At 41.7% G+C, this 19,399-nt stretch overlaps 1 protein-coding gene across 1 annotated transcript; it reads right to left on the bottom strand.

Moving 5' to 3' along the window:
- Positions 1 to 1,210: 1,210 nt before the first annotated feature.
- LOC128693950 (uncharacterized) lies at positions 1,211 to 2,879 on the bottom strand. Its single transcript, XM_053783878.2, has one exon. The coding sequence runs from the start codon at positions 2,597 to 2,599 to the stop codon at positions 1,838 to 1,840; it is 762 nt and encodes a 253-aa protein (XP_053639853.1). The 5' UTR covers positions 2,600 to 2,879; the 3' UTR covers positions 1,211 to 1,837.
- Between the last annotated feature and the right edge of the window lie 16,520 nt (positions 2,880 to 19,399).

Below are 19,399 nucleotides of genomic sequence, written 5' to 3'. Positions count from 1 at the left end.
TGTGAGAGAAATGAGTGTGAGAAGCGAGTAAGAGAGAGAGGGGGGAGGGGGGAGGGGGGAAGAAAGAGAAGTAGATGCATAAGATGGCATCCTACAACGAAGCTGCAGGTGTTTGTTTAACATAAACAACACCCACGAGTTGTTCAGCAGCATAATATACGTTTAAGTTTACGTTTGAGTTAAATTAAAGAAATCTAACTTACATTAAGTGGTTATGCTAACTTGCGTAATGGTAGGTTACGCTAACTTACTTTAGGTTAAGTTAAATTATACTAGGTTAACTTACGTTAAGTAAGGTTACATCAGGTTCGGTTAATTTATCTTTGGTTAAATTAGGTTAAGTTTGATTTAGTTAATTCACGTTAGGTTAGATTAGGTTAAGTTAGGTTAGTGTTAGCCGACGTAAATTGAAGGAAGTATATGGCGGTTGGAAATTATTGGAAGTTCCTGTTGAATGATCGATGACTTTGTAACGTTAGTGACTATTATTATTATTATTAGTAGTAGTAGTAGTAATAGTAGGAGTAGTAGCGGCAGTACGGGAAGTGCTAAACCCTTACGGGTTATATAGCGCATAGGGAATAGACGGCAAAGAGGTTTGATTCAAGTAAATACGAGATATATCTCTTACTTTGAATCTATAATTCTCACTGGAACTGAGAGAGTGCAGGAGAATTATCATCCATTATAATTATAAATATGGAAATAGAGGGTAGCTTCAGTTTCTTGCTTCAGCTATCACATTCATGGAAGAGGCACTGCATGACCCCTGTAGGGGTCATGCAGCGTCTAGGGAAATGAGAATAGGCCTAATTCCTTGAATCAAGAGCTCCTTGAGGGGTACATTTTTATCAAGGCATTCCCACCTTGAGTGGGGATACCATGTGTTTCAGTGGTAAAGTATTTTATCGTTTCTTTATTTGTATTGTCTTCATAGTGTTTACTGTCTTCCACATTTCCCATAATCGTTTTCCATTTTTTTTATGTTAAGAATTTCTCCGGGAGAACTAATTTATTAACTACACTTATAATTCATTGTCTCCAATATAAAGAAACTAAGATATCAGCCGTATGGCAAATTAAAATAAATTAGCCAGGAGTTTATATCAAACACTAAGATTATTGGCTTATGTTTTACTATTAACAACAAAATCAACAACTTGGGATAATCCATTATCTTAAAATAATATATCACAGATTGCAGGAAAACTTAAAAACTAGCCTCAAGGGGATCGTCGCCTCGTCACTGCTGAACTGGGTCATATTTTCTCCCTCAAATTCTCTTCTACACTTCACATGTAAACTGACACAAACAAAACATTCTACACTACAAAGCAATTTTACTAAGCTTGTTTAAACTACGTCTTGAAAATATACTTTCATGACTTTGATGTATTCCGAAGTACTTAACACCATATACGTTTCCAATAAGTCCTTAAAAAAGAATCCTCTCCTGTCTACTTAGTTTCTAAAGTAGTGACTTAGTAGGATGCAAGTAACCGAAGTAGAAGACAGGAGACTGAGGAAATACCTGTTGACGATATTCAAATGTAAGTTGAACACTGGGGTAAGCCTTACAATATTTACACGTTGTAGATACAATATGTACAAAAAAACTATAATCAAATAAATAAGTGGTGCAAATGAGGGACTAAATGAATTTACTAATGAAAGAAATGGTCGCTTGATTTTTTTACACTGTAATATGAAGCGCAGCTGGAGCTTGCAATAAATGTTTAATAAGGCCTAAGTGTTTTTCAGGGCCTAATTATCTCTATAGGTCTAAGTATCCTTTCTAGGCCTAAGTTTCTTCGTAGGCCTAAACGTCTTTCTTGTCCTAAGTGTCTCTCTTGAGCAACTCGGAGAGAGCCGTGATGTAGGTCTGCGCCATCTGAAGCGTCTCAAACTTGGAGAGTTTTCTGTCGTTCCCAAGCGCGGGCACCACCTCTCGGAGTCTCTCGAAGGCGTCGTTCAGGCCGTTCATTCGTCTCCGTTCCCTGGCGTTGGCTTGAAGTCTTCGTTTCTTCTTGACTTCACCGTTAACAAATATGGGCTGTCTCCGTCGTATCCTCAGAGGTTTGCGTTCGAAGATGGGTTGATTTTGGACTATCGTTTCCGTGCGAGGTCCCACAGACTGGTAGGCCGGGGATATGGTCTGACTGGCGCCGCTGCTAGGCCAGAAGTTTTCATAATTAACTGGCGTAAAGTTACTGCTATTCTCATTACTCATTACTGTCTGTCGTTGGAATTCAGCCGTCGGATGGAATGCCTGCCCCCTCTCAGCTTCCGCTCCTCCATAATAGTTTCTGCTGTCGTTGTAAAAGCTTGCCGGGGTGAAGGTGTTCGTCGCGGGCGTGGAGAGGTCGGTGTAGATGGGCGTAGGAAGGGAGTGAGCACTGTGGTGTGGGGCGGGGCTAGGCGGAGCACCGTCATCACTGCCCGGACTGGCTGAGGGCGTGGTGTCGCACCCGTCACTGTAAGCGTCCAGATAATCTCCCTGACGCAGATCACTTCCTACTACACTGTTGAAATCCTCGCAGCACAAGTCGCTAAACGATGAAGTGTTTGTCCACCTGAACACTCGTGTATCAAGAGCCATTGTACCTCTTGTATTTGTAATAATATTACTGCAATACAGTTCCCTGAAGATAAACTCAATTAAATATCGCTACTGTTCCATGGCTCAGTGTTACACCTAGATTCACACTGGCACCGCTAGTATCCTGCCTGCTGCTGGAAGTATTTGGACTATTAAGTAACCACAGTTTTGCTGGACCAAATAATTCTGATTTAATGTCACTACTGTTCCACGAGGCCACGAGTGTGGTGCAGGCAGGAGCGGCGGTGAGCCCCAGGCTGCTGCTTCCGTGCTACTGAGCGCTGCCTCCCACACGTCTCCTTACACTCATGTTCTTCACATTATTTTTCCCTCAGATAGGCAAAGCTCCATAAAGAGTTACCATATATTATTATTATTTCAGAATATTAATAGTCAATGGCTTGTTAATGTTGATGTATTCTTCTTATATAAGGAATACACCAACATGGGAGTGTGAATATATAGAATAACTCGGCATAATGGAAGGAAATAATATGAAAAAAATGTTCGTGAGTGGAGCGGTACCGCCTCGTACCTGGAGTCACGTGACTACTCCCGGCCAATGACTGCAGACTGTCAGTGACGTCATGTGTCCATTCAACACCGAAAATTAATTTTAAAAAGCTAAATACCTGAGTAACAAATATCTCTGGAAACTGTGGCGTGGCTACTTAAAATAGTTTCCCGTCTTATGGATATAATATCGACGTTATATATATATATATATATATATATATATATATATATATATATATATATATATATATATATATACATATATATAATGTCGTGCCGAATAGGCAGAATTTGCGATCTTGGCTTAAATAGCAACGCTCATCTTGCCATATAGGACAAGTGAAAATTTGTGTATGCAATAATGTCGCCAAAATCATTCTGAACCTAACGAAAAAAATATATTTCACTGTGTTTGTTTAGTATTAAATTACTGTAAACAAATCTAAAATATATTTAGTTGGGTTAGGCTAAAATAAATTGTTCTTGTTATAATAAGGTTAGGTAAGTTTTCTAAGTTCCTTTTGGTGCAAAATTATAAATTTTTACGTTAACATTAATGAAAAAAATATATCTTTAAACGTATAAGAGAAAATTTTAGAAAGGACTTAATTTTAAATGAGTTCTTGCTAATTGACCAGTTTTACATATTCGGCACGACATATATATTTATATATATATATATATATATATATATATATATATATATATATATATATATATATATATATATATATATATATATATATGCAATAAGATCACAGTAAACAGGTGATTTCAAAATATACAAAACAACCACTCTGAAAGAATAGAGAAATTCCAAGCGCTTTCGTGACTACTCACATTATCAAGGAACTATGATAGTTCTTTGATAATGTGAGTAGTCACGAAAGCGCTTGGAATTTCTCTATTCTTTCAGAGTGGTTGTTTTGCATATATATATATATATATATATATATATATATATATATATATATATATATATATATATATATATATATATATATATATATATATATATATATATATATGCAAAACAATAAAGTTTATTACGGTCAAACTGGTAAAAATCTCGAACTAAGATTAAAACAACATAAATATAGCATTAGAACTGGACAAGATTCTAATGCTCTATATATTCATGTAAGAGATTTTAACCATCCAATTGATTTTCAAAAAGTTGAGAGAGTTGCATCAATCAAGTCCATGGTCGACAGAAATATAATTGAATCTTGTTTCATAAAAAGCAGTTTTGACAATAATATGAATATTTCCTTTGGTTTATATAAAATAGATCCATTTATAATTAATAGAATTTGAGAAGAATTTAATAATACATTGGACAAACAATAATTTTTAAAATTCTTATTTCTTGGGTAGAATAGTTTGTTGGTGGGTTGTGTGAAGGACCTGTCCAGTTGGGCCGGCGGGCCTGCTGCAGTGTTCCCTTTCTTATGAGTCGCGCGTCAGGTGTTTCTTTGTTGTGGGATCTGATAGTGAGATGTGGGCTACCCCTTTATATACCTTCCTTTGATGCTTCACTTTAATTGTTCCTTGATAATGCGAGTAGTCACGAAAGCACTTGGAATTTCTCTATTCTTTCACAGTGGTTGTTTTGCATATTCTGAAATCACCTGTTTACTGTGATCTTATTACATATATATATATATATATATATATATATATATATACATATATATATATATATATATATATATATATATATATATATATATATATATTGTCGTGCCGAATAGGCAGAACTTGCGATCTTGGCTTAAATAGCAACGCTCATCTTGCCATATAGGAAAAGTGAAAATTTGTGTATGCAATAATTTCGCCAAAATCATTCTTAACCTAATGAAAAAAATATATTTCACTGTGTTTGTTTAGTATTAAATTATTGTAAACAAATCTAAAATATATTTAGTTGGGTTAAGCTAAAATAAATTGTTCTTGTTATAATAAGGTTAGGTAAGTTTTCTAAGATTCTTTTAGTGCAAAATTATTTTTTTTTTATTAACATTAATGAAAAAATATATCTTTAAACGTATAAGAGAAAATTTTAGAAAGGACTTAATTTTAAATGAGTTCTTGCTAATTGACCAGTTTTACATATTCGGCACGACATATATATATTTATGTTCCTAAGTAGACAATCAGGCACAGAGTGTTGAAAATATTGACCACAAGATTGACTATATACCTAACATTAAGCTTGATCATATTTTTTTGTGTTAGACTGACAGAAATATTTAAAGCCAAATCTAAGCCTGGCTGTTCCATCATCTGTCAGTCTGTTTACATTGCAAGTTGCTCCGTAAATGCGTTTATCTCTGCAGGCTTCCATCATGTTCCAAATCATTATGTTTCTCCTAATTAACATTATTCATTAATGAATCTAACATTTTATTGAGTACAAAAGCTCCGTTAACGCTGGTATAAACCTTGGTAATAAATACCGACAAGTTGGTTTAGAAAGACACGTAAGCAAACACTATAACATATTTATTAGAAAACGTATCGGTCCTGGGACCTTGATCACTTCTGAAGTGATCAAGGTTCCAGGACCGAAACGTTTTCTAATAAATATGTTATAGTGTTTGCTTACGTGTCTTTCTAAATCCGTTAACGCTGCACATCGACTCTGCGCCAAGAGTCATGAATACGTTAATCCTTAACACAGAGATTAACGTAAACGGTCAGACACACAACCTTCTCTACCCTAATAATATTTGACATACCAGGGATCCAGGTTGTATTCGACTTGTCACATATCTTCAGCGCATGTGGCGTGTAGGAAGGTGTTTGCACCTCGGAATGTACGGTAGATATGCTGAGTTTACTTCACTTAACTATTTCATGGATTAAAGTTTTCTTGACCTGAGGTGTAGAGGTGACATGAGCCTTAATGACCCCTGTATAGTCGATAGGCTTCAAACCTAATAATCCAGCCAAATAACCTTAGAAGTTTACACACTAATTCCTTTCCGATGATTTGGCTGTTTTTCTGCTTTGCAAATGGTGAGCTTATTTCCAGAGAGCCGAGAGTGGGGGGGGGGATAAGGAGCTTCAATGCTGCTAAGAGGCTCTTGAACAAGGGAATATAATCTACCATTCCTTTCCTTGGATCAAACCTGACTAACTCTCATTCCCGCACATTCATAAGTATATGCAAATGGTTAGCTAATTTACCCGACACTTAAATGTAAAGATGTAAATGGATGTACTTAATGTACTAATCGTATAACAAATTTACATGAAACTACGTAATTGTAGGACGCGTTAAATTAAGGTAGGATAAGCTAGGCGTAGCTAGGATTAGCTGTGATAAATTAGGACACGGTAGAACATGATAGAATGAACCAGTGCCATCCTTGACAAGCTATGATATGCACGGACAAGATGTTACAAGAATAGACATGTTAGGTAAAAGAATAGGCACATGCGCATCTAATGTGACATTTTAATGTGGCAACATTTCGCTCTTCAGGAGCTTTGTCAAGCCGTAACGGCTTGACCAAGTCCTTTCGGCTTTTTGCCTAACATTGTATCTTTATAAACATGTACATGCTATGACAAGCTAGTAAAGATGAGACATATAAATGGTTTAGGAAACCGAGATGTTGGAGAATGAGACACATGTGCAACATTTTTAGGTAGTAGGTTGGTAGACAGCAACCGCCCAGGGAGGTACTACCGTCCTGCCAAGTGAGTGTAAAACGAAAGCCTGTAATTGTTTTACATGATGGTAGGATTGCTGGTGTCCTTTTTTCTGTCTCATGAACATGCAAGATTTCAGGTACGTCTTGCTACTTCTACTTACACTTAGATCACACTACACATACATGTACGAGCACATATATACACACCCCTCTGGGTTTTCTTCCATTTGCTTTCTAGTTCTTGTTCTTGTTTATTTCCTCTTATCTCCATGGGGAAGTGGAACAGAATTCTTCCTCCGTAAGCCATGCGTGTTGTAAGAGGCAACTAAAATGCCGGGAGCACAGGGCTAGTAACCTCTTCTCCTGTATATATTACTAAATGTAATAGGCGAAACTTTCGTTTTTCCTTTTGGGCCACCCTGCCTCGGTGGGATACGGCCGATGTGTTGAGAGAGAGAGAGAGAGAGAGATTTATTTTCACTTTTTCTCTTCCAGTTACGCCACCTTACCCCCTTCTCTGCATATAGGTTATATTTTTATGAAAACTGATGTACCGAAAGCATCTCCAGGCTAAGGGAATGATTACCTCAAACTCCTTTTCGTCTTGTCACGTTCTTCCGTGCACTGCACTGATGAAGACGCTGGCTTTCGAAACACTTTCACAGTGAAGTTCCCCAGATGTTGCACAGGTGTCTCATTCTTCAAGTTGAGACATGCTAGGGCAAGCTGGTACATGAATGGGCATGCTATGACAAGCTAGTACTAGACGAGACTTACTAGGACAACCTAGTACAGGCTATGGCATGCTAGGACAAGCTAGTTCAAACAAGGAAATACTAGGACTAGCTGGTACAAGCTGTAAAGTACTATGAAAAGCTGGTACAAGCTAGGAAGCGCTAAGACGTGTTGGGACAAGCTGATACGAGCTAGAACGTCCTAGAGCACGCTGGAACAAGCTATGACATGCTAGGAGAAGTTGATTCAAATCAGCAAATACTAGAAGCTAGCAATAGCTATAACAAACTACGAAAAGGTAGCACATGTTAGGGTGTACAAGGACAAACTAAGACATGTTAGAACAGACTGGTAGAAGCTAGATCATAGTAAGACAAGCTGGTACAGGTTTCGACACGCTAGGACGAACTGGGACAAGCTAAGGCATAATAGGACAAGCTGGTACAAGATTATACTGGTTCAAACTAGGAAATACTAGAACTAGTTGGTACAGCCTATTACATATTAGGAAAAGCTGGTACAGGTTATGACATTCTAGAACGAGCTGGGACATGTGAAGAATGATAAAACAAGCTGATACAATCTATGACAGGCTGGAGCAAGCTGGAACATGCTAGGATAGGGTGCTACACGTTTCGACAAATTGAAGCAAATTGTATGGTAGGGCCAGCTGATACAAGCGAGGACAAGCTAGGAATAGCCGTGGCTTCTTCAGTCCTATATAGAGATAAGAAGGAGTCTGAGGTAATCAGTCCCTCAGCCTGGGGGCGATGAGTTCAGTCCATCAGTATTGGTGTAAGTACAACATATGCCCGGAGAAGAGTCTTACTGCAGACAGGTGAGGCCACAGAATAAACCCATACAAAGATCCCCTGCGTTGATCCCATAGATTAAACCCTTACATAAACCAATTGATTAAACCCCAACGTTAACAGAATAAATCTTTGCGTTTAACAACCTACGTTGCACATCTGCACAACGTAGAAATAACTGTTTGTCTCTTTCTTTTGAGAACTGTGATCGTATGTAACTTAGACTCACTGGACGTTAAGTTAGGTAAGGTTTTTCAGGAAAGAGGACAAGTGTTTCCTGACGTGGGCCTTAGTCATATGATGACCCACAAATGGAGCTTTTGGTCATCTGACCGAAACCTTCCGCTGGCTTACCAGCCCACCCCTTTAAAAAAGTGATATTATTATTATAACTACTCTTAATTAAAATGCTCACTGGAAGTGTCTTAATAATGCCTGCGGCACCGTAGTAGTGGAGGTCCACGAAATGAACGACTACTTTTGATGCACTCTACGGGAGATCAACGCCAAGTCTGACCAATGATCTTCCTGGAAAGCAAAAATCCGTCATTGAGTTTGCTTCGTTGGAAGACTGATGGTTCTGCTACCTGAGGATATTGCAGAGATACTTAGAGGGAAGTATGGCATTGTTAGGACAAGGTATCACAAAGTTTTATTGTAAGGTACTAGTTGGTGTATTTACCCAGTCGTACTCACCTAGTTGTACGCACTTCTCTTTATTCAACTAGTTATACTCGCATAGCTGCACGCTCCTGGTTATGGAAATAAATGGTACAAAATACAGACACAATGGAAAAATAAACACATAAGCAGGATAATGTGATCCTTTATTGGCAACGTTTCGCGCCCACAATGGACTTCATCAAGTCACAAACAGATCTGTTTGTGACTTGACGAAGTCCACTGTGTGGGCGAAGCGTTGTCAAAAAAGGATAACATTATATTGCTGATGTGTATATTTTTCCACGCTCCTGGTTATACTTACCTATATGGAAAATCTTACTTATAATCGCTTACACTTACCTAGTTGAAATATCTTAGTTATACTCTCCAAGACATACTCACCTAGTTGTGGGTAAGAGGTTCGTGTCTCGGCTCCTAATTCCACACAGTGATTCAGGAACTGTCACACTCTGCTTTTTGCTTCATGTACCTTATCATACCTGTTCTTAAAACTGTGTAGGGAATCTTCCAACATTTCCTGATACCGATAACCCAACTTCCTGGCCACCCTTTCTCACTCTCACTTCCCATATCTTGACACAGGTGAGTACAAATAGAAAGCGAGTCTATCTCGCGCGTGTCAAGCCTCTGCTGTACTCAGATTTTTACCCTTCACGGGGTAGTACCTCGGTGGTGGTGAAAGTTACCCTTCACGGGGTACTACCTCAATGGTGGTGAAAGTTACCCTTCACGGGGTAGTACCTCAGTGGTGGTGAAAGTTACCCTTCACGTTGTAGTACCTCAGTGGTGGTGAAAGTTACCCTTCACGGGGTAATACCTCAGCGCTAGTGAAAGTTACCCTTCACGGGGTAGTACCTCAGTGGTGGTTAAAGTTACCCTTCACGGGGTAGTACCTCAGTGGTGGTGAAAATTACCCTTCACGGGGTAGTGCCTCGGTGGTGAAAGTTACCCTTCACGGGGTATTACCTCAGTGGTGGTGAAAGTTACTCTTCACGGGGTAGTACCTCAGCGGTAGTGAAAGTTACCCTTCACGGGGTAGTACCTCAGTGGTGGCGAAAGTTACCCTTCACGGGGTAGTACCTCAGTGGTGGTGAAAGTTACCCTTCACGGGGTAGTACCTCAGTGGTGGTGAAAGCTACCCTTCATGGGGTAGTACCTCAGTGGTGGTGAAAGTTACCCTTCACGGGGTAGTACCTCAGTGGTAGTGAAAGTTACCCTTCACGGGGTAGTACCTCAGTGGTGGTGAAAGTTACCCTTCACGGGGTAGTACCTCAGTGGTAGTGAAAGTTACCCTTCACGGGGTAGTACCTCAGTGGTGGTGAAAGTTACCCTTCACGGGGTATTATCTTGGTGGTGAAAGTTACCCTTCACGGGGTAGTACCTCAGCGGTAGTGAAAGTTACCCTTCACGGGGTAGTACCTCAGCGGTAGTGAAAGTTACCCTTCACGGGGTAGTACCTCAGCGGTAGTGAAAGTTACCCTTCACGGGGTAGTACCTCAGCGGTAGTGAAAGTTACCCTTCACGGGGTAGTACCTCAGCGGTAGTGAAAGTTACCTTTCATGGGGTAGTACCTCAGTGGTGGTGAAAGTCACCCTTGACGGGGTAGTACCTCAGTGGTGGTGAAAGTCACCCTTGACGGGGTAGTACCTCAGTGGTGGTGAAAGTCACCCTTGACGGGGTAGTACCTCAGTGGTGGTGAAAGTCACCCTTGACGGGGTAGTACCTCAGTGGTGGTGAAAGTCACCCTTGACGGGGTAGTACCTCAGTGGTGGTGAAAGTTACCCTTCACGGGTAGTACCTCAGCGGTAGTGAAAGTTACCCTTCACGGGGTAGTACCTCAGCGGTAGTGAAAGTTACCCTTCACGGGGTAGTACATCAGCGGTAGTGAAAGTTACCTTTCACGGGGTAGTACCTCAGCGGTAGTGAAAGTTACCTTTCATGGGGTAGTACCTCAGTGGTGGTGAAAGTCACCCTTGACGGGGTAGTACCTCAGTGGTGGTGAAAGTCACCCTTGACGGGGTAGTACCTCAGTGGTGGTGAAAGTCACCCTTCACGGGGTAGTACCTCAGTGGTGGTGAAAGTCACCCTTCACGGGGTAGTACCTCAGTGGTGGTGAAAGTCACCCTTCACGGGGTAGTACCTCAGTGGTGGTGAAAGTCACCCTTCACGGGGTAGTACCTCAGTGGTGGTGAAAGTCACCCTTGACGGGGTAGTACCTCAGTGGTGGTGAAAGTCACCCTTCACGGGGTAGTACCTCAGTGGTGGTGAAAGTCACCCTTCATGGGGTAGTACCTCAGTGGTGGTGAAAGTCACCCTTCACGGGGTAGTACCTCAGTGGTGGTGAAAGTCACCCTTGACGGGGTAGTACCTCAGTGGTGGTGAAAGTCACCCTTGACGGGGTAGTACCTCAGTGGTGGTGAAAGTCACCCTTCACGGGGTAGTACCTCAGTGGTGGTGAAAGTTACCCTTCACGGGGTAGTACCTCAGTGGTAGTGAAAGTTACCCTTCACGGGGTAGTACCTCAGTGGTGGTGAAAGTTACCCTTCACGGGGTATTATCTTGGTGGTGAAAGTTACCCTTCACGGGGTAGTACCTCAGCGGTAGTGAAAGTTACCCTTCACGGGGTAGTACCTCAGCGGTAGTGAAAGTTACCCTTCACGGGGTAGTACCTCAGCGGTAGTGAAAGTTACCCTTCACGGGGTAGTACCTCAGCGGTAGTGAAAGTTACCCTTCACGGGGTAGTACCTCAGCGGTAGTGAAAGTTACCTTTCATGGGGTAGTACCTCAGTGGTGGTGAAAGTCACCCTTGACGGGGTAGTACCTCAGTGGTGGTGAAAGTCACCCTTGACGGGGTAGTACCTCAGTGGTGGTGAAAGTCACCCTTGACGGGGTAGTACCTCAGTGGTGGTGAAAGTCACCCTTGACGGGGTAGTACCTCAGTGGTGGTGAAAGTCACCCTTGACGGGGTAGTACCTCAGTGGTGGTGAAAGTTACCCTTCACGGGTAGTACCTCAGCGGTAGTGAAAGTTACCCTTCACGGGGTAGTACCTCAGCGGTAGTGAAAGTTACCCTTCACGGGGTAGTACATCAGCGGTAGTGAAAGTTACCTTTCACGGGGTAGTACCTCAGCGGTAGTGAAAGTTACCTTTCATGGGGTAGTACCTCAGTGGTGGTGAAAGTCACCCTTGACGGGGTAGTACCTCAGTGGTGGTGAAAGTCACCCTTGACGGGGTAGTACCTCAGTGGTGGTGAAAGTCACCCTTCACGGGGTAGTACCTCAGTGGTGGTGAAAGTCACCCTTCACGGGGTAGTACCTCAGTGGTGGTGAAAGTCACCCTTCACGGGGTAGTACCTCAGTGGTGGTGAAAGTCACCCTTCACGGGGTAGTACCTCAGTGGTGGTGAAAGTCACCCTTGACGGGGTAGTACCTCAGTGGTGGTGAAAGTCACCCTTCACGGGGTAGTACCTCAGTGGTGGTGAAAGTCACCCTTCATGGGGTAGTACCTCAGTGGTGGTGAAAGTCACCCTTCACGGGGTAGTACCTCAGGGTGGTGAAAGTCACCTTGACAGTGTCACCCTTCACGTGGTGAAAGTCACCCTTCACGGGGTAGTACCTCAGTGGTGGTGAAAGTCACCCTTCATGGGGTACGGGGGTAGTACCTCAGTGGTGGTGAAAGTCACCCTTGACGGGGTAGTACCTCAGTGGTGGTGAAAGTCACCCTTCACGGGGTAGTACCTCAGTGGTGGTGAAAGTCACCCTTCATGGGGTAGTACCTCAGTGGTGGTGAAAGTCACCCTTCATGGGGTAGTACCTCAGTGGTGGTGAAAGTCACCCTTCACGGGGTAGTACCTCAGTGGTGGTGAAAGTCTCCCTTCACCCTCAGTGGTGGTGAAAGTCACCTTTCACGGGGTAGTACCTCAGTGGTGGTGAAAGTCACCCTTCATGGGGTAGTACCTCAGTGGTGGTGAAAGTCACCCTTCATGGGGTAGTACCTCAGTGGTGGTGAAAGTCACCCTTCATGGGGTAGTACCTCAGTGGTGGTGAAAGTCACCCTTGACGGGGTAGTACCTCAGTGGTGGTGAAAGTCACCCTTCATGGGGTAGTACCTCAGTGGTGGTGAAAGTCACCCTTCACGGGGTAGTACCTCAGTGGTGGTGAAAGTCACCCTTCATGGGGTAGTACCTCAGTGGTGGTGAAAGTCACCCTTCACGGGGTAGTACCTCAGTGGTGGTGAAAGTCACCCTTCACGGGGTAGTACCTCAGTGGTGGTGAAAGTCACCCTTGACGGGGTAGTACCTCAGTGGTGGTGAAAGTCACCCTTCACGGGGTAGTACCTCAGTGGTGGTGAAAGTCACCTTTCACGGGGTAGTACCTCAGTGGTGGTGAAAGTCACCCTTCACGGGGTAGTACCTCAGTGGTGGTGAAAGTCACCTTTCACGGGGTAGTACCTCAGTGGTGGTGAAAGTCACCTTCCACGGGGTAGTACCTCAGTGGTGGTGAAAGTCACCTTTCACGGGGTAGTACCTCAGTGGTGGTGAAAGTCACCCTTCACGGGGTAGTACCTCAGTGGTGGTGAAAGTCACCTTTCACGGGGTAGTACCTCAGTGGTGGTGAAAGTCACCCTTCACGGGGTAGTACCTCAGTGGTGGTGAAAGTCACCTTTCACGGGGTAGTACCTCAGTGGTGGTGAAAGTCACCCTTCATGGGGTAGTACCTCAGTGGTGGTGAAAGTCACCCTTCACGGAGTAGTACCTCAGTGGTGGTGAAAGTCACCCTTCACGGGGTAGTACCTCAGTGGTGGTGAAAGTCACCCTTGACGGGGTAGTACCTCAGTGGTGGTGAAAGTCACCCTTCACGGGGTAGTACCTCAGTGGTGGTGAAAGTCACCTTTCACGGGGTAGTACCTCAGTGGTGGTGAAAGTCACCCTTCACGGGGTAGTACCTCAGTGGTGGTGAAAGTCACCCTTCACGGGGTAGTACCTCAGTGGTGGTGAAAGTCACCCTTCACGGGTAACTTTCATCATCAATTTGATATTTTCTTGTTGAAATGTTTGTCCTATGCAGTAGTCCTTTTCAATCTAATTCGGAGAAGAGTAAACTAGAGGCTGCCTGAGGAGAAATAGTTTTTCACATTGTTCCAGACTATGGAGCCGAACTCTTCTCCAAGCTGAGGGACTGACCACCTCAAAACTACGCCTTCAAGGCAAATGAACTGATTACATCATCTTTCCCTCGCCACTCCTCCTACAGCCTCCACTTAATTCTCCTCTGTATCTGACTGAAGAAGCTTACTACGTTAGCGAAACGTTTCAAAAATATAGCTACCCAACTATTTCACACATGTTCTAGTGGCTTGATTTCACACATTAATGTACTGGAAAATTAAGGCGAGAATATTGCAATTCGCGTAGATTATTTTGATGGCAATGCTCGTGCATGTCTGGTAAGACAGCTAGATAATGAGTATAGATGAGTTTTATTTCCTTTGGCTCATCCTGTCTTGGAAAGAAATGGCCGATGTCTTAAAAGTATGTTAGTACTTTGTTCTTGTGGTTTTAGCTCTGCTCACCTGACTTATATATCATTTGACTGGATACTTCGAGGTTGTAGTCGTTTTCAAGAATTTACATACTTGACTGAGGTTAATACGTGCTGTGAAGTTTCTATAGAGTCTCCCGTTCTTCAATATCACTTGCATTGTTGATATTGAAGGACATATGTGCAACAAATGCGATATTTTTTTATTGTGACAACGTTTCGTTCTCCAGGAGTTCTATCAAGCCGGCTTGACGAAGCTCCTGGTGAGCGAAACGTTGCCACAATAAAATGTGGCATTAACTGCACGTGTGTCCTTTTGCCTAGCATATTGTTGGTAATTCTACCAATATTATTACATCATCTGCATTGTAAAGGGTCGTTTTAGGTATGTCAGTATTCCAGCCTAGAGAGGACGAGTGACCTGAAGAGTGCCATCAACAGCTTCATTCACTTCTCAGAACCTGTACCTTACCTAGATTCAATCATCTCTCAGAACCAGTATCTCACTCCTAGCTTACCTCAACTCTCACAACCAGTATCTCACTCCTAGCTTTCCTCAACTCTCAGAACCAGTATCTCACTCCTAGCTTGCCTCATCTCTCAGAACCAGTATCTCACTCCTAGCTTTTCTCATCTCTCAGAACTAGTATCTCACTCCTAGCTTACCTCATCTCTTAGAATCAGTATCTCACTCCTAGCTTACCTCAACTCTCAGAATCAGTATCTCACTCCTAGCTTACCTCATCTCTCAGAACCAGTATCTCACTCCTAGCTTACCTCATCTCTTAGAATCAGTATCTCACTCCTAGCTTACCTCATCTCTCAGAACTAGTATCTCACTCCTAGCTTACCTCAACTCTCAGAACCAGCATCTCACTACTAGCTTCATTCATCAAGGCGTTTAACCAGAAAGTTGTTCAAAGACTGCAGTGAAAAACGCTAATTTCCCAGAGCTCATTTCTCAGGATGCAGAGAAGTGCAGCTGAGAATGATTAATTTGTTGCTCTGTTCCGGGACGTCCGATTGCGATGACTGACTTCTCTGCAACATCACATATGGGGTAATTACTTGAAGCAATAATTGCCAGTGTATTTCATACTCGCCTCGAATGACGAGGAATAATACAGTCTCTGCCTATATTTGTCCTTGCTGCTCTTCTTCTTCTTCTTCTTCTTCTTCTTCTTCTTCTTCTTCTTCTTCTTCTTCTTCTTCTTCTTCTTCTTCTTCTTCTTCTTCTTCTTCTTCTTCTTCTTCTTCTTCTTCTTCTTATTTTTCTTCAAAAAATGCAGTTAATGTAAAATTTGTACTTTTATTTATCTAGAATGAGATATATGATACCGTCCCGCATGAGAAACTTTTATTTTTGTGTGAATATTTTAAATCGGTTACCAGACACACAATATTTTACCGTCATTAAAATATAATCGTAGTTGATAGTGACGTGCAACGTTTGCCATAGTGAACCCTGTTGTTCGTTATGTGCATGTTTATAGTTAAATGTAAATTACTGTATATGAAGCTTCTAAACAACGAGGTATTGTTTGGGTAGACATTAACAGTTTGTCAGCTCATGGACCTATAGCCTTTGTAAGTCCTTGTATGTTTAACATGTCAATAAAATCACTGTCTGTGCTGAACAATGACTGACAAATTGCACTGGTGTTTTCCTACAAATGTCTTCTCAGAATGGCAGGTCCTACTAAACAATGGCAGTAGATAGGCCCCTCAATACTTCTCTGAGGGATAATCCCTTCTATTGAGTCCAAATATCACCGGACAAACACTTCATCCAAGTGTTGTTAGACGCGTATATCTGCTTTTTTTTTGTATGTACCATGTTCTTCCTCTTTTGGTATCCAGAGCATACATGACACTAGATACGTTACTCACTTCAGGTACTTACGTACGTAAATAAGCTTTTTTAGATTAATGAGCAGAGTTTTAAATCTGGTATATATGGCGCTTTACCCTCAGAAGGCATTAGCCTATACCTGGTAAACTGTGGGTTTGACAAGTACCTGGCAGGTGTCGGGGAATGACCTGACCTCGCATCCTCACACGACCCACTGCTCCATCCCTGGGGTTAAGGCTGATAATTACTTATCACTCTTAATTGTAACAGTTTATTGTCGCTCTAATTTGTATTTACGATCGAAATTAGTTTCATCGGCGGTAACTCAGACTGGTGTTGAAAGTCTTCTAGAGTGAATTTTAAATCTTGAGTTGATAGATGCTGCTAATAGGTAATAGGTGCCTACAAACAGGTTTAGAAAGAAACGTAAGCAAACACTAGAACATATTAGAAAAGTCTCAGTCCTGGGATCTTGATCACTTCTGTGGAAACGTTTTCTAAACTGATACCCACCACTACAACACAACCCAATAAACACAACCTCTAATAAATCTCCTGAACTGTACATAAATGCGTTTTTCCACGTCTTGTCGGTATCACCAGACCATTTCTTCACAATTCACTAACCACCACCACACAGTCCAAATATTTTCTCGTCAACGCCGCTCGACCCTTCGAATCAATCCTCCAGTATTAATTCCAAACCAAATCAAACCAGTAGATGAAAATACTGACCTGACGAGAAGGTTTTACCTGGCCATAAACCCACCACAATTAGCGGTACAATGCAGCCGACAAACGCACTTGATGTGTAAGAGTAAATGATCTTCAAGAAATAAATTGTGTAGTTTTATTCTCGTTTTAATCTTTAATTTTGTTTGTCAAGCTGGTTTTTTTTCAGTCTTTTGTTGTCACTTTAATTACACTGGTCTACAAATTGTGACAAATCTTCTGGTTCGAAGAAAAAACAACGTAAAGTAAAAGGACACAGGTGCAACTAATGTGACATTTTATTGTGGCAACGTTTCGCTCTCCAGGAGCTTTGTCAAGCCTCAGTTTACATGTACAGTTTTTAACGGCTTGATAAAGCTTCTGAAGAGCGAAACGTTGCCACAATAAAATGTCACATTAGTTGCACTTACCTAGAGTTTACTTGGAGAGGGTTTCGGAGGTCAACGCCCCCGCGGCTCGCTCTGAGACCAGGCCTCACGGTGGATCAGTCTGATCAACCAGGCTGTTACTACTGGCCGCACGAAAGCTGACGTACGAACCACAGCCCGGTTGATCAGGTACTGACTTGAAGTGCCTGTCCAGTGCCTTCTTAAAGACAGCCAGGGGTCTATTGGTAATTCCCCTTATGTAGGCTGGGAGGCAGTTGAACAGTCTTGGACCCCGGACACTTATGATGTTGTCTCTCAGTGTACTCGTGGCTTTTTTTCATTTGGTGAATGTTGTATCTCCTGTCAAGTCTTTTGCTTTCATAGGGAGTGATTTTCGTGTCCTTTTACTTTACATATTGTCGGTAATTCTACCAACATTAATACATAAAAATAAGGTATTTTTGGGATGCCGAAAACGAATGTTACCATAAAAATAAATTAACAGCATAAGTACATAAGAAAGGAGGAAGACTGTAATTGTAATTACAAAAATAGTAAATATATTTGATAATTTAGACATATGTGCAACACTTGGGTATCTTTACTGAGTAAACGTTTCGCCACACAGTGGCTTCATCAGTCCATACAAAGAAGAATGGTGAGCAACAGGAGGAGTTTGAGGTAATCAGTCCCTCAGCCTTGAGACGATGTGATCAGTTTATCAATCATGAGAAGAATACAGCATGTGTGTGAAGTGGCTTATATACTGTAGGCAGGTGCTGTTGCACCTCACATATGTACAGGTGTATTCTTTTCAGGATTGATTGACTGTTTATCTGGAGAGAGTTCCGGGGGTCAACGCCCCCGCGGCCCGGTCTGTGACCAGGCCTCCTTAGGTCAGTGTCCCAGGATGCGACCCACACCAGTCGACTAACACCCAGGTACCCATTTTACTGATGGGGAACATAGACAACAGATGGAAAGAAACACGTCCAATGTTTCTACTCTGGCTGGGAATCGAACCCAGGCCCTCACCGTGTGAAGCGAGAGCGTTAACCACCAGGCCACCAGAGCCCCCATCGACTCAAAGCTGATGGACTGGTTATCTCAAACTCCTCCTGTTCTTCACCATTCTCCTTTGTATGGACTGATGAAGCCACTGTGTGGCGAAACGTTTCCTCAGTAAAGATATCCAAGTGTTGTACATGTTAAGAAACATCTCTCAACAGTAAATATATTTATTATAATCTCTAGGGAATGAAATATAATAAAAATCATTATTACTCTCGTTAAAATATTCATACATACAGAAAATATTCATACATACAGAAAGTATTCATACATACAGAAAGTATTCATACATACAGAAAATATTCATACATACAGAAAGTATTCATACATACAGAAAATATTCATACATACAGAAAATATTCATACATACAGAAAATATTCATACATACAGAAAGTATTCATACATACAGAAAGTATTCATACATACAGAAAATATTCATACATACAGAAAATATTCATACATACAGAAAATATTCATACATACAGAAAATATTCATACATACAGAAAGTATTCATACATAAAGTGGACAGGTTTAATTAAGGTATTTATCTCCTTGAAACATGTGTAGGTACTTGCAGGAAAGACTGAAATTAACATGTGAATATAAGTATATACTTTCATTTTTTTTAGAAATTAATTCTATAGCAAAAATATTCGTTCGTCTGAAATGTTTCAGACATAAGCAGTTTAGAAATGTGTTAATAATAATAGACACAAACGAATCGAACATTTATGTATTAGTGTTGTGTAGGTATTTCACGTAGCCTCACGTTTCCCTCTTACAAACTTAACTAAACTAGCGACCTCTAGTGAACGACCTTTAACTAA

The sequence above is a fragment of the Cherax quadricarinatus genome, chromosome 90, assembly GCF_038502225.1.
Source record: "Cherax quadricarinatus isolate ZL_2023a chromosome 90, ASM3850222v1, whole genome shotgun sequence".
NCBI lineage: Eukaryota > Metazoa > Arthropoda > Malacostraca > Decapoda > Parastacidae > Cherax > Cherax quadricarinatus.
This window is presented reverse-complemented; position numbering and strand designations above follow the sequence as displayed.